Source organism: Stegodyphus dumicola, chromosome 6 (assembly GCF_044657685.1).
Source record: "Stegodyphus dumicola isolate Sdum_Otavi_A_Nest chromosome 6, ASM4465768v1".
In the NCBI taxonomy this organism is placed as follows: Eukaryota; Metazoa; Arthropoda; class Arachnida; order Araneae; family Eresidae; genus Stegodyphus; species Stegodyphus dumicola.
The window spans coordinates 44019753-44036374 of record NC_140773.1 but is presented as its reverse complement, the minus strand read 5'-3'; the positions used below and the strand labels follow the sequence as shown (position 1 = coordinate 44036374).

Sequence of the window (16622 nt, the reverse complement as noted above, 5' to 3'; positions counted from 1 at the left end):
TTTGTGCTTCTTTCCTCGAATCTGATGTTTTTCATTTATATTTCATTGATATTGAATCCTGGTAATTGCGTTAATTCTGTCCATTCCTTTAAAAAGAAAAGAATTGTGAAAAATCATAATCTGTTCTAAGCTTTTAGCCCTTTAGATTTTTGTTTCAGTTTTTAATTATGTTTTCCATTTACATTTAAAAAATATATTTCAAATTACTGTACTAGTTTATTATTATTCCTAGTATCGCTTAACCATTTTTTCATTTCTTTCGTGTTTTTGTAAAGGGAAGTTTTTATTTATTTCCGCATCGGCGCATAATTAATTAATATATTATGGTGGTTAATATAAAATGGTGGAATTTGGTTTTTAACAGAATTAGTTTTTATGTACTTAATTATTAGAGTATTAGCATATACATAATTTATACAAATAAATCACTACACACCAGAACTTGTGTGTATTTAAAATTACTTAAATTAATTTAAAATTAAAACTAAATTCTTGAAAGTAAAACAGAATTGCATTTGAGAAATAATTTGTTCGTGAAGGAGGCTTGGTATAAAAATATAAATTAAAATTAAAATTTTTATGATCAAATTAAAGAGGAATATAACTGATAATTGTTGAAATAATGTGCATGTGCGTGTGTGTATATATAGTGTTTGTTATATAAAAGAGCGAGAAAGAAAAGCAATAAACAAACGAAAAAAATCTGAAATGGTTCAGATTTAAACGGTGACCCAAAAGCGCTCTTTTAAAATTTAATATGAACTATTAATAGAAATTATTGGTAGAGACGTTCCAGGTGGAACAGCGAAACACTTCATAGGTTATCAGATGATTATGCATTTAGACTAGTAAGGTATCTTCTGTGTATACTTAAAAAGTGAAAAAATTTATAATGTAGCTTTATAAAAATATTGAATATTTTTAATTAGATATATCTTGAATTAAATGCATTTTTTTATTTAAATCAGTCAGATTTAAAAGTACAAAAATAATAAGAAGAACTGCATCTATCGCTTTTAAAGAGTTCAGCTTGTTAACTAATAATAGGCAGATAAATATCAAAGAATAATATCTTACGTTTTTATGAATGGCAACACACTCGAATGAAAAGTGAAGCAATGGAAAATCATGTTTCAAGACTAGTAGTCATTTATTGTTAAACTTGTTTTAATTAACGTGTTAAATTTTATGTTAATTAGATGTGAATCAGTTGTAATATTCGTAGTCATGTTAAATTAGAATTCCCACTTTATTTTAGGAGCCGAGTCATTATTTTACTATTAGACTTTTTATATACTTTCTCGTATTTCAAGTACTTCGCAATGAGCGGTGATGGATATTAAGCTTGAGTTGTAACTGCACGTTTTAGTGGTATAAATAAATTTTCGCTTCTATTTTACTATCTCTTGGAGTTATAACTGTCTGTGTAACCTATAAAAACGTCTAGAACAATTGGACAACAAGTAGTTTGAACTCATATAAAAACTGAACATTTTCACAATTTCGTACAAAAAATGTCGTACTAAAATCTTGCTAAAAATCTCGACTTATGCATTGAAATATACCATATATATTGCGAGAATGCTAGTTCTTAATTAAGATGTTTATTAAGTATCATTCCCTCGTTCCACTCGTTTCAGCAATATTCGGATCTTGAAGGATAAGACTAAAGTTAATATGTTAGATTAATAAAACATGTAAATAAGGCTTAATATTAAATCCCCCGAATAAAGGCGAAAGCTCAGATTTGGAGTTTGGGTTTAGTGAAAGATTATACTGTAATTAAATGCAGTTGTGAATTTGCATTTTGACGAATATCATCCGCTTTACTTCTTAAAAGGAATTTATTTTGGGGGGATTATCCTGAAGGTTCTGTGATAGTGCGAAAGAATTTATTGATTGATTATTTAATTAAGCTAGACGAAATTTTAATCAGGACTACAGCAATTTTCTATGTTAATTTGCGAATTAAAATTCATTTTAACTTTATCTTTAGTAAGTATATTCCGCTGAAAGCACAGTTATTATCTAGCTTTTAATCATAATCCCTCAAAGCTCAGCTTTAAGTTAAACTAGAGGGCAAGCCAGCCAGATGAGCGCGACACGGCCAAACCGAAAACGTTCTATGCACATCTGGAAAGAAAATGCATAAAAACATTTCAATATGAATGAAATCAGTTCATTCTTTCCAAGCAAAAACCAATTCGTAAATAATTTTTGTTGCCAAACCAGGAAACAAAAACTTTTGAAACTTCTAGTTAATACGTATGACGTCATGATTTAAATTTAATGTAATACAACGAGTGTTTTTCAATATCAATAGAATAATTAACATGGCAATAACTTATCCTGTCAATTATCCTAACCTGAAACAAAAAAGTTGCAAATAGCAGCTATTTATTTAAAATGGTAACATTAACGAAGAATTTTGACATACAATGCGCACAGATTTTAACAGTGTAGCTTGTTGCTATTATTTTAAAGCCATTGTTATATTTCACTTTGTTAATATATCATAATCACGTGAATAGTTAATTATTTAGATCAAATTAAAGCCTTCATTCCATTTTTGGTTATATATATAGGAAGAACTTATCTTACTTTGACGTCTGGAAACTTACTTCAGAAATAGCTGATACTTCCTTGTTTTAGAAGAGAATAGATACACAAGTCCAATTGACATTTGAAACATTTAATGGATGTTATCAACGATTTTTACACGTTAAAAAATGGACGGTAGGAACATGAATATTTAGAAGAAATTTGTCGCAATAAAGAAAAGCGAAAAGTTTCTTCCCTTTTAAACGGCGCACCCATCTTTTAATGTCTTACTCCTTTTCACTTCCTTGTACGAAGTAAAAAGTATTGTAATCGCAAAAAGTTTCAGTCAGCATATTTCAACGAAAATATCCGACCGCTTTCGAATGCAATTAAACGATGTTTTTGCGTGATATCTATACGTAAGGACAGAATAAAAGACTTTTTTCCTCCAAAAAAAATTATAAAACTGCTTTAAAATGAATTCTGAAGAGAATTTTTCGTGGCGTCTGTACGAACGTATGTACACGTACGAACGTATGTGAACGTATGTACTTACGTACGTTTTTGTGTTATACGGTACGTACGTATCTCGCATAACTCAAAAAAGAGTAGCCTCACTCAGAACGTTGAAATTTTGCATATAGGACTACTATAACATGTAGATGTGCACCTCGTATTTTGGTTGCAATCGGCCGCGCCAAACATATATAAAATATTTATATATATATCCACTCTGTTACCCGACTCAGTGATCTCAGTTTCTTTACTCTTATATGTTTGTAAATTGTACATTTTTTGCTTTAAAAATGATTGAATTATGGTGTTCTTTTCTTAAATCTGTATGCAATATTTTTAGAATTATCAACAATTTTAAAGTTGTTTAAGTGCCTCTAAGCCTAATAATTTTTTTGATGACGGCCATTGTTTGTTTACATTTGAAACAGCAGGCTAGTGGATTTGTTGCCAATCTAGAGAAACTTAGCTTCGCAACAACAAAGATAACTCCTTCATTTGTTATTGCGAATTAAATCAGGCTTAATCCTTTCTGGAATTTTTTCTAGGAAATAAGTGTTCGAGATTTACTTCGTAATTTTTACTAGAGATATTTTGAGTTTTTATGTATTTTTGCCTTCTCGCGAAGTGAGAACTGAATTAATTGAATGAGAAATACTCAATCGTCTGGGAAAAACTGTTTCATTTTTGTTTTATTTGCTTAATTTCTTTTATACATCGTTCTAGTTTTTCTATAGTATTTGAATAGAACATGTGGCAACGATTAGATAATTATTTAAATGATATAAATTTTGCGCATTCAGAGTTATAATACGTTTTATTGCGAATTAAATCATGCGAATCGATAATTGTTTAAATGACATAAATTTTGTGCATTCTGAGTTATAATATGAACGAAATATAATATTGTTATGTGAACCTAGCGCTAGAGTGTCGCTATGGTAAACAAATAGAGTGAATTTTAAAGAATGCATTTATTCTATTGTGGTTTATGCGCTGTTGGCGAAGTAGATTTAATTCAATCCAATAAGTTTAAACGAAATGCAAGAAAAAAATGCGTATAATTTAATATTCCGTACAAGGAAGTCACGTGGTGTACACATCAGATTTTTTTTGTCATGGTAGCCTCGTCTGCTCTTTTCTTCGTAAAGATAGTTCCACCAAACAACGTGTAGCGACATTTGTCGCTCGTGAAAGATGGCATCCCACACCTGCTCGTTCCACCCTGATGTCATGCGTCTTCGTGGGCTGGAAAGGCAGCCATTATCATCTGGAGATGTGCGAAATAAAAAACAGAGAAGGAAAGAAAATTTTAAGTTTGACTGGGTTTTGAGATTTACTGAGTTTTGAGTTTTCTTCACAGGCTCTTTTGTAAATTCAGTTTTGTCTACGTATGTGTTATTGGGTTTCATTCTGATAATTTTGTATTGATCTAAAAACTTAGATTTTAGCTTTATACTTGGCTCTAATTGGTTGTGTTTGATAGTTACTATATTATTGATTTAGTATTTTCGAGGCAAATTTCCACTTCGATTTCAGTCATTCGATGTTCTTGGATTTTCTAAATCTACTTTTTCACCTTTTTAGCACGTAGATTATCTCCAGATTTGATGAAGTCATTCTGGATTTCAGCTTCTTTTCTCTCACCTTTCTATAATTTATTTTTTTCCATCTTTGCTTTCTGCGTCAGCGTCTTCATTATCATATTTTAGAACAGACTTCTGCTTTTCAGCCTTCTCCTCTTCTTCGGAAGTCTTTACAGTTTCTTTATTTTCAATAGCGTCTTTTGTTTGTCCATCGCAGGGAATGTTACTGAAGTTTTCTCAGTGGAATCAGCATATAATTCATCATCTTTAGCAACCGGCTCTTCTTTGAGAAAGTGCTTCGCTATAGCATCTCATTCTACGGTGGCATTTCTCCTCGATGGATTCGAATCTAAGTGTGTTGTGTCTTCTTGAGATTTTTCTTGCGCTAATTCATCGTTGACAGCGTCATTTTCATTCACCACTTTGAAAAGTACGTCATTTTGTAAGCAATTATCTTCGTACGGTATCAAAACTTCTATTATAGAATTTGTATTTTTTCAATTTCTTGGGCTTGAATAATCTTAAATGTTATACTGTCTTTAACTGTCAAACATGCAGCGTTCCTACTCAAAACATCAACATGTTGCATACGGGTATCAGATCTGTGTTCGATTGGGTAATCGTAATCTTGTAAAATTAATGCACATCTAGGTGTTTTAGTAAAAATCTCTTTCTTGCTCATAGTCTGTTTGAATGCATTATAATTTGTCACTTTTGTAAACGGAGTACCTATTACGTACACCCTAAATTTCTGAGAGCTTTCTACGATAAACTTTATACCTCTAATTATCAGTTAAGGAATTTTGTAGCAGAACCGCACCGTAACCGTTAGCACTAGCATCGGTGTGTATTTCTGTTTTGGCTTTCAGATTATTAATACACAAAACAGATTCAGATGACAAGATGCGTTTCAATTCGTTAAAAGCATTAAACTCTTTACTTTCGAAATTAAATTTAGAACCTTTCTTCAATAAATCTCTAAGTGGTTTTATAATCAGTTAATAGATAGGTATGAATTTTCTGAAGTAAACTGTTAAACTTGAATAATTTGAACATCTTTCTCACAGTTAGGCTCCGGAAAGTTAATCGCTGCTTTGGGTTTAGACGAAAAAGGATATAATTTCCAATCTTTAATGTTGCGACCTAGAAATTCGATTTCACGTTTTAAAAATTGATCCTTCCTAATCTTTAGTTCTAATCCAAATTCCGATGGATTCTGTAAACACGTTTCAGTTTTTGAATCTCTTGAGTTTCGTTTTCGAAAGGGACATTATCATCCATATAAATTACTGCAGTATTATCCTTTAAAAGATCACGAAATACATCATAGATATATCTCTGAAAACCGCTCGGCCTGTTAGGACCAAAGGGGACTTTCAAAAATTCATATTACTTTTTTAGAGTTACGAAAGATGTGTACGTTCTACTTTCTTCGTCTACTTCAAAATGAGAAAAACCATTGTTCAAGTCTAATGCAGTGTATACCACTGCCGACACTAATTTATCAATGACGTCATCAATTAATGGCAGTGGAAAGCGGTCGCCAATTAGTTTTTAATCAGGCGTCTAAAATTCACCCATAATCGGAAGGAGCCATTTTTTTTTCATTAATTGAGTAATCGGAACAGATTGAGTTTATTATTTGTTTATCCAACCACTCAAAAATATCTTTATCAATTTCACGTTACTCTGGGGGGGGGAGGGGATTTCTCGGCGTAAAATGAACCGAAAGTTTATCTGTCAGCATTAGTCTCATCTCCAGGGCAGATTTTTTTCATTCGTCTTACAGTTCGTTACTAATTGAAGTATTTTATCTCCGCTTGCCCCGTCTTTAATGTGATTTAAATCGATTTCCTCGTCATTATCAAGAATGCACATCAAGTGATTTTCTGGCTGCAGTTTTTCAAAATCGACTCCTTTCCCATTTACAGTTAATTGTCCTTGTCTTAAATAACATCTGTATCAATGATAACTTATAAAAACATGTTGCTTTCTGTGATAAACAAATATTTGATAAAATGAAGAACCATTAGTTTCGAATCCACCTTCAAATGTCTCTATAGATTTAATTTTCTCATTGCCAAATCCCGTTAACTGTAGATTTGCCGGTTAAGTTCAGGAAAACCTGTCTTCTTATGTACTTCTTTCTCGGTAAAACAAATCGGGTATAAATAATAGCTCTTACCTGGTTCTTGATCTTCTGAGCTTCTAAAGAGAGCAATTGAAAATTACTTAGCTTTTAACCTTTTATTGACAGATTATAACGAGAGACAATTCACTTGACAAGACACATCTTACACACTTAACTGCATTCTAAAGAAAAAAGTAGAGAAATCAGTTTTAATTTCAGGGGCTCATTATCGCCCCACCTTGGTCTTTACTAGATATAGCGGGTGTGCTTTACTTTGTGTATTAGTACTTAAATAACCTTTAGGAAAGATATCTGGAATAAAATAATTTTCATAAATGTTTAATTTCACTTTAAATTCAGAAGTATTCTCACATCAATACAAAATAAATTTCTTGCTGTTTGAATCCGATATTCCATTAATTACATAATAAATAATGGATGAATTGTCAACAGAACCACGACTGGCTATTTCTAGCATTACAATTAAACACTCAGAAAGAGATTCATCAGGTTTTAAATGCCGTCCTGTATAAATGCCGTTCCGTAACAAATATTTGTACACTATTTATTTTAGAACCAGATTCAGATAAAATATTTTCTTTTAACTTGTTCTATCACGTAATACCATTCAAAGGCCGAATAAATATTTTAGCAGAACCAGGATGTAATTTTTTTTAAACACGATATTTTTCAATTCAGATAGCCGAAATAATTTAAAAGATTCTTTTAGATCGCGAATGAAGGATTCGATCGGATATTGAATTAAATTCTGAAATGATACAGAGTTGCATTAAATTCTGAAACAATTTCTAAACTGCACCAAAATATAATTAAATAGGCGTCATAATGTTTCGATCTACTGAATTATTTACGGGAGATGATTCCGACGTAATGGGATCATCATCATTATCAGAATCGCGAGCACTTTCGTTTTCAGATAGCACGTCATCGTCAGCGGTTTCTGATTGTAAAAGCTTAAAATCGCAAAGACTTTTCAGTGTTAAATCACAGGTTTTATCATAATTTCACTAATAATTAAGATGTGACAAATTACACACAGAAAGGAAGTCGTTAGTAGTGAAACTCTGAAGTAAATTTTGTTTCATTTCCGCGACATTAAAATAAGGTAGAAAACTAGAAAAGTTACTCAATCTCGATATATTTTTCCTGTCACCTAACGTCACAAATCTAATTTGATGCAAAATTTTAACAGAGTTTGTGGGACCAATTCTGAAAGAATCAGAAATTCTAGGAATGGAAGTGAGTGCAGTCATTTCCATTGCACAACAACTTACAAACAACAAATGCAAACAAACAGTTCGAAACAAACTTATTCGAGCTAAAATCGTAATTTTTCATTCATCGTTGTGATTGTTTTCAACCTAGGGCTCATCTCGGATGGAGCCTCCAAAATATATGGAGTACTTTGACTTCTGAAAACTTACTAGACAAATGACCGAAACTTCCTTGGTCTAGCAGAGAACAGATATACTTTCTTTCTTTTCGCCATCAACCGAAAGAGAGAAAATGAAGAAAGTATATCTATTCTCCCCTAGAACAAGGAAGTTTCAGTAATTTGTGAAGTAAGTTTTCAGAAGTCATGTTCTCCACATATTTTGGAGGCTCCGTCCGAGATGAGCCCAATGTTGAAAAAGAGCCCAGGCTTTAGAGGGAATAGATATACTTGTCCAACTGACATTTTAACTTGAACATTTGTTGTTGTCGTCGTGACCCTTGTGGGAGAGTAACATCAGAAAGTTCATCGTGGCAACGAGTGCAAGATTGCGCCTGTCGTTAAGCACCATACAGGTGACAGTACGATTTTGCTTAGTTCCATCCCAATTTTGATGGAGAGCACCTCGGGGGGGACGGGTCTGAAGGTCTCTCATCGCTTTTTCGCTACCGCAATCTCTTGAGAGGACTTTCGTTTCGCCGTTTATCTAGAGTGCCCTATCCGCACAGACAATACACATTTACAAACATCTATGCCTTTTATGGGATTCGAACCCGGGCCCTTCCATACGGCCGTCAGCGTTGCTAACATTACGGCGGTACTTGAACATTTAATGGAGATTATCAGCGTTTTTTACAGAATATTAAAATGGACGATAGGAATTTGAATATCTACAGGGAATTGCTGGGGTCACAATTTTCCAATGTGCTACTGGACTCACTGGTTCTAATGCAGTCATTTTTTCTCTCTTTTTAATTTTTTTTAAACACTGCTTTATTCACACATAGGTCATATAAAATTCAATAGCAAAACTGTAAAAGGTTTTTGGCAGAAGCATATTTTTAGAATTTGTAGTAGAGTATTAATTGTTTGCACATATTTAGTCCAAAGGGATTTGAATCCCGAAGGACTATTAATTTCGTTTTGGCATTTTGCGTCGGACGGATAAATGTCGGTTCACTTTTCAAACTGTTGCCATAAAATGTTGGAGTCCTGCATTATATTTGAAGAAATTAAATAATGAAAATCTGCGTAAATGTATGTATATTTCTCACATTGTCATAAAATAACGGTACATAGAGTCATCGAATTTTGAATAACGTAATCCTCCAACGAATATGAGCATGTGAAAGACCAAATTTGAAATTTGAAATTTGTTTTATGATCGATTTCCTATTTTTTAAAACTTTGACGAATTTTTGATTAACAAACTCAAGGATTTCAAAGCGAGCAATGACAACGTTGTGCAGAAAAAACATTTTTATCTCCAGCGCGTGAGTCTCTGTATCGGAAATTCTAAAGATATGCTCGTTTTAAAACTATTTTGCGATATTACTGTTGCACTGGATCTTATGGTTTAAGTGCGAGGAACATGATATTTAATAAAGAAAGGTAACACACAAAATGTTAAAAAACGCCCCTTTGGACGTAATTTAAAATCTGAAACATTTCAGATTTTTTTTTTCTATTTTCTTCAGTCTTTTGTTAGTTCATTATATCTATATTCAGTTTTATTAACAAGGTGACCTACAGAACTTAATTTGACGTTTAACTTTTTAGGGTCTACTTATCTATCTTCTGAGAACTGTAAGAGTAGTAACTGCACAGAAGATGTGTAAAAGTACCCTTTATTAACTCTTTAAAATTTACAATGTATCAACTCGACTCTAACACACTACGCTTCCCTTGGGCGGTAACTGAAATCACAGAACTAAACTAAAAATTCGAAGACATGCACAACTAAGCTACAGAGCTCAGATATTCCTGTTTCTTAAACCCCGGTCGAAACTAGTGGCAGCAAGTAAATGCAGTTAAGCCACGTAAACCAGCCCACGTAAACCAGCAATAGCTCCCGGAGTACAAGCTCACGCAGTGGAGGTGACGGCAATAGCCTTACTGTCTCTAACTTTCCTACTGAACCTCGGTTTTTAAACTCTTTCTTCACAAGGTAGAATTTGCACTCCTTCACGCGCTCTACCAAATTTAAATATTCTGGCATTGACAATTAGAGGAATGAAGGCGCTTATTGGAATGTTTAAAATTGAACTTTAACTAACTAATTAAATATAATTCTCTACAACTTTATTATTAAACACACTTTCTTCATAATTACCCAGCATAAAATTTATTCACAGCAGCATATGTTTAGAATTCTAGATAGTGTTTATAATGTTGCTGTACATTGTTTTTATATTCGCTAGATTTTTTCTTTAAATATAATGCAGGGCGACAACATTGTGTGACAGCATCCTTTTATTTGTGTCGGCACATATTTGTTTTATATGCACTATATTATTTCTTTATAAACAATCAAAAGATGGTAATATTTAATTGCAACATTCTTTTATTTGAGAAGCAATACAAACCAAAAAGTGATAAAAGACTAATAACACCTCTGCTGCCCGAAAGCAAATGCTTGACGGGCGTTATTTAAGAATTATATGATAGGGACTAATCTGAAAATACGCAGTTCAGATATATTTTATTATAAGCATGTTGCTATTTTTTAGAATAGAAAGCAGAAATAATCGAATTAAATTCTTTCAAATTTAAGAATTCTTTTAAATTAAAGTTAAAATTTTACCTTACTTTTATTTTTTTTATCTTATACGCATATTTAATGGGCAAAAAGAAGTGCAAATGAGTTGGAATGCAGCTACATGAATATCTTCGATAACAATATGAAAACAGGCGTATTAAGAATAAAATTGTGATATATAATAATACTGTATTAGTTAAAGCGCAAAAAATAGTAATAAAATGTATTTATATTCTCAATTAATCCGGGAGCGGATTTTCGGGTATGCGCATTATCCGTGCGTGGTAATGCCCACGCACGCGCACTCAACCATATGCGCAAGAGTATATAAAAAAGTAATATTGAACTTTTTCGACCAAAAAGGATTCGAAAATAATAATAAAATAGCACTTAAAATACGCAGTGAAATTCAAAAATTATTTAAACATTCGTTAAAGTATTCGTTAAAGTGTTAATACAATGACTGATTTATTTTAAGAAATAAACACATGCAGTATGTCTAAAAATTTATAGTTTGGTTTACTCGTGACCTGTTTCTCCTGCATTAGGTCAGATAATCGAAAGCATACTGTATATATATTCATGGCATGTAGTTTAGAAAATATACCGTCTGCTTTCATTTGTATTTACTTTTAAATTTATTTGTCAGATTTCTTCTTATCCATCATGATTAATGAAGAATTGTATTGCTGCGCACGATGGGTTCGCAGAAATTTTCTTGAAAACTGTACCCCATAAATAGGAAAAAATTTATTTTAATTGAAACACTTTATAGGTATAAATATAAGTACGACCATAAATAAGTCAAATTACCTTTAACTCTCGAGGAATATCTCAGATGACCAGATTCGCTCACAGAGCAAACTCTAATGCAGGCTTGTTAGACTTAGCACCTCAATTGTACTACTGGCCACAAAGAATAATGTTCATTTTCATGTTTAATGATGTATTTAAAAAGCAAATAAATACATAAAAATGTTACCCAATGAAACAGTTCTTAAAAATATAAGGAACATAAGATAATCTGAGGATCTGAGAATGGGTACCTGTTGTTTCTTTCGCAACGTGTAACATGCAGCTAGCTACCTGATGGTGCGAGACATGCTTCGTATACTAGAGATATTAAAAACAGAAGTTAGATAAATGTAAATATGAATCTCTCTGGGAAGTTATTACTTTTATAAATGACAAAAGATGTTGTCACTGGTATGTACTACTGAAAATGGATATCGCGCATGATGAAAATTTGCGGCTCTTTGGGACAGAGCAGACAAATGTTTGCACACTTTGGGGGCATCTATTTCATTCAGTCACACTGATGTTCTATTAATTCTATCTACAAATGGGTTGGTCTTTCTCAGATCGGTTGAAATAAAGCCTTTCTTCGAATTCAGTCTTGAAACGCTGAAGCTTCCCAATACACGATTTGTAAAAAAAAAAAAAAAAAAAAAAAAAGGCTGTTTTACTTACTTTTTTATAGCCTCAGAGTTTTGTTATTTTCTTGGAGTGAGCCTAAAGCCGCAGAAAAATACGTTTAGGGTCACATGGGGTGACCCACCGATCGCCAGTTTGCTAAAATAAGCACAATAGAGTTATGCGAGGGAATGAATAGCTGAAATGATTGATTGTCGCATTTAACGTAGATGTACACATAGGTTTCGACAAGCTCTTCTTGGAAGCTTCGTGAAATATTCTTTCTAAAGCACAATAATACTTTTTTTAAAAAATTTATCTTATGGGTATATTTTACGACTATAAGTATCTATTTCGTACATCATGCTGTAGCTCTTGCAACTCTGAATTAATTGACGTTGCTATTGTAAAGACAGCTCAGTTAAAACAGAAGGTATGGACAGAAATTCTCCCACAGGCACTCGGTGACAAATCTTAACTTCAACCTGTTTCAAAACGTAACCACGTTGGCTGAAAAATGGCAACAAGGTTCGAGCCAATTTATCACGGAAGTTATCTCCGTTAAATGGTATTTAGATCTTTTAACTACATCTCTTATTCTAAATGAGCTTCTTTACAATTCAAACATCGATAAATTCAATGTTAAAATATCTACATCATAACACAAGAAACACACAAAAAACAAGCGGCTACAAATCTGATGAAGCAGAAACTCGAGATAAGTGTTTTACGTTAAATGCGTTATATAAAGGAATTTATAAATAGGAACAATAAAAACTCTAAAAAATATAAAAAAAAAAAACTTGAAAAAAACCAAATAAATACAAATCTTTACAAAAATTTTCATAGGTATATTTTTTCTTTCCAGTGACGTGGCTGAGGGCATACCTGTCGACAGCCAGCATCTGGTGAATCTCGTTTGCTGCACACAACTTCTGCTTAGGGAGATCCACAAATGCAGACTGCTCGTGATGACCCACCCTATGGATATGACCAGTTACTATGGTGAGTGAGCATTGTACCATATCTAAACATCTTTAAATGTTTTACCCACCCACATAACATATAATATCCTTAGAATGTATTTCTTAAATCAAAAGGTTCCGGAACATAGTTAAGGTATCCTGATTATATTGATTCTCAGATACTATGAGGATTTTATCATTGAACATGTTTAGCATGTTTTGATTAAGGAGGATCATCCCAGGACATATTAAGGGTATCCCGAATATTTTGATTTTTAGATGTCCTAAACACTTACTAATTTAATATATTGTAGATGTCCCGTTTAAATCCCAATGCTTCGGGCCATACTTAGGATACACTGAGTATCTTGATTCACAGATATCATAAAGACTTCAAGCTAAGCATATCTATCTTGCTTATGTGGCCATGTTCCAGGACTTTCCAAGCTATCTTGAAAATGTTGATTTTGCAGTTGAAGATGTTGTCCTTTGTAATTCAGCTTCTTGAGGATGTGCTGTGGAGTCACAACTTCCAGAGACATCCTTGAGTATCTTGATTCTTAGATGTCCAATGGACTTCGAACTTTAACATCCTGACGATTCCTGATTTAGTCGCTACGCATTACGACATGCCAAATTGTCCTGAAAATGTTTTTTTATGAGATGTGTTGAGGACTTCGTCATTTAAAATCCTATTCGCGTATGCATTGCCTTTATAAGATTTACTCGTTCAACAATATTTAGAAGTAATACTGGTATTCACATTTGCCATTTTATTTCTTAAGATCTACTTAAATGTCATATTTACTCGCATATTTTTCCCTTTGGCCTTTTTGGTCAAGGTACTGCAAATTTTGCGCCAAGCGCCTGACTGACACCTGAGACATCATTTTACACACCACGTGCCCGGGCGTCATAGGCTCTTCAACGATAACTGAACATTACTAGCCAGCGCGTGATCAGTATCGAACGTAATAGACAATAGTAATGCAGCCGAGATTCAAGATAAAGATAGAAATGAAGATATCTGGTTAGATTTTGTGAAGTTAATACTATTCTACTTTCATATTGGAATAAAACCTCTTTTAAATGAATAGTATTGCGACAGTTACAGGTAGTTTATCCACTACCACTTTCCATTTATGTTTTCACCGTAACCCTGATCTTCGGAAATTAAATTACTAGCATAATTTTCCTCTCTCGATTTTCATATGATAAATAAAAAAGGACATAAAATACGCGAGTAAATACCGCAATATATATATATATGCAAACAGAAAAATGATTTTATTTTTTAGCACGTGATTTTAATCTACTGTCCGGATTAAAAACTTATTTCTCATCTCCAGATGGACTAATGTGACGTTAGTGTCACATAGGAATGATTAATTATATACGTATGGATATACTGTTCGAAGACAGCCTAATCGAGCATAAATATCTAAGTACTACTGAAAATATATTTCTAAAGTTGAATAAGTTGAATTTGCATAAAGTTATTATGGGTAAGAATAAAAGATTGATATAATGTTTCTGTTTGAGGTTGAAGAAAGAGGTAATGATGTTGTTCGGAATAAGACTTGTCAAGAAATAAATGATGGGGCGCTTATGATGGAAGAAACTGTTAAGAGTAGAATGATTAAAAAATTTAGAGTAAAGTCTACAAGAGAACCACCTGGATCGATTGAGAAGAAAATTAAAAACGTGAAAGAAAATGGTCAAGTAAAGAATCCAGGACCCAAAATTAGCCTTGAAAGAAAGATGAAACGTAAAAGAAATATTGCGTTTTATATGAAAATGATAAAAGCACTGAGACATAAATACTTTTAAGCATTAAAATATATGATAGTACCTTTTATAGGACTGTCTCAAGCAAACTGAAAGAATCTATGATATTAAAAAGAATGGATCATCATGGGACTATGTTCATTGAACAGCATAATCATAAAGAATAGCATTATCATAGATTTTTGGATTAAAAGAAAGTTACTGTACTTAAAGATATAAAAACAGATGATAATGGAAATGAGGAAGATTTACGTATTAAGAATACTTAAAGTGGGGAAAAGTCTTAGGACTAATATTAACATCTGATTGTTGTTTATAGATTTATATGTAATAAAAAGTTAATATTTGTGGATTCAACTCTAAATCATTAAAATATTTTTACTCGCAAGAGCTCTATTATAAATCAGTAAAAAAGCTCTAGTTTAAATAGGTCCTTAATCTAGGGAAGTTTATCTGTAAATCGCAAAAATGCCCTTATCTAAATAAATTTACCGGTTAATTGCGAAAACAAAATCTTCGATGCAAATAATTTTGTCTATAGAAAAGCCTTTAATATAAATGCTCTAATACGAATATGTTTACCGGTAAGTCACGAAAAAAAGCTCTCACCTAAATTAGTTTGTCGATAAAAAATGCCCGAAACTATATAGACCTCTAATCTAAATAAGATTATTGGTTTATTTGGAAAAATCCTCATCTAAATAACTCTCTTATCCATATACGTACTACTGCTTCTTCTAATCTGTTTAGGAAACATGTAAGTGTCCTGAAAAGAACAGGAAGCTTACTGGAAGCTATGTTCTGTTGAACTGTAGAAGAGATAACAAGGATGCGAAGGGTTTAATTACCCTTTATTCTCCACGGATTACAGGTGCTCCCGCACTGCGGGATACAAAAACCAACCACTTGCGGTCTGAAGGTAAAAAAATAAGAACTACTAGCTAACTAAATTTAAATAAGAGCTAAACAGATGAGTAACACTAAGATCGGCCCTTCAGATTTTTTACGTATGTAGTACGCAAACTGCGGAAAACTACAATACGTCTTAGATATCAAGAGGACTAAACCTTTGGCCTTAAAGACGGACAGCAACTAACTTGAAACGCGCGTGAAGTAAAATTGCGAAGAAAGCTCATTCTCTCTCTCTCTCTAATTCTCCTTAGCGAAAAGCCACAACTTAAATACCTTATTGGTAGCAAGCACTATTTGCATAACCAAACTTATTCTGGCCGGAAGTGGAAAATAAGAGAGGACAGTAAAGTTTTAAAATAAAATAAACGTTAGTAAAACTTAAGATCCTTATACGTTTACCGGTAAATCGCGAAACAAGCCCTATTCTTAGATGGTTCATTGGTAAACTTCTGGGAAAAAACCGCTTAATGGTATTAATAGTTACTAGTGAATAGGTTTATTTTATCGGTAACTCGTTATACAAAGTGAGATCTGGATATGTGTTTTAATTTAATCCTTAATATGCTGAATAAATTCTTATACATCTAAAATATAATCTAAAATTTAAAGCAATGCATTTCGAAGTTCTTTTAGCATAATACTAGAGTTACAATCGATACAATTTGAAAAGCAAACACCACTAAGATTTAATTTTACTAGAAAGTTTTTTAAATGGTAAAATCTTTCCTGCATTTCTACGTTTTCTTTTTCTTTGCCAGATTATGTAATTGAAGTGAGCTTT

General features: G+C 32.6%; 1 protein-coding gene across 3 annotated transcripts in view; it reads left to right on the top strand.

Annotated features, from left to right (window-relative positions):
* Positions 1-16622, top strand: part of LOC146996733 (regulator of G protein signaling 7-binding protein A-like) — a 329695-nt gene that overhangs the window by 268652 nt on the left and 44421 nt on the right. For all 3 annotated transcript variants that reach the window (XM_085818264.1, XM_085818265.1, XM_085818266.1), the window contains one exon: positions 13045-13181. In XM_085818264.1, coding sequence (XP_085674390.1) covers positions 13045-13181 — 137 coding nt within the window. The remainder of the gene's footprint in view (positions 1-13044; positions 13182-16622) is intronic.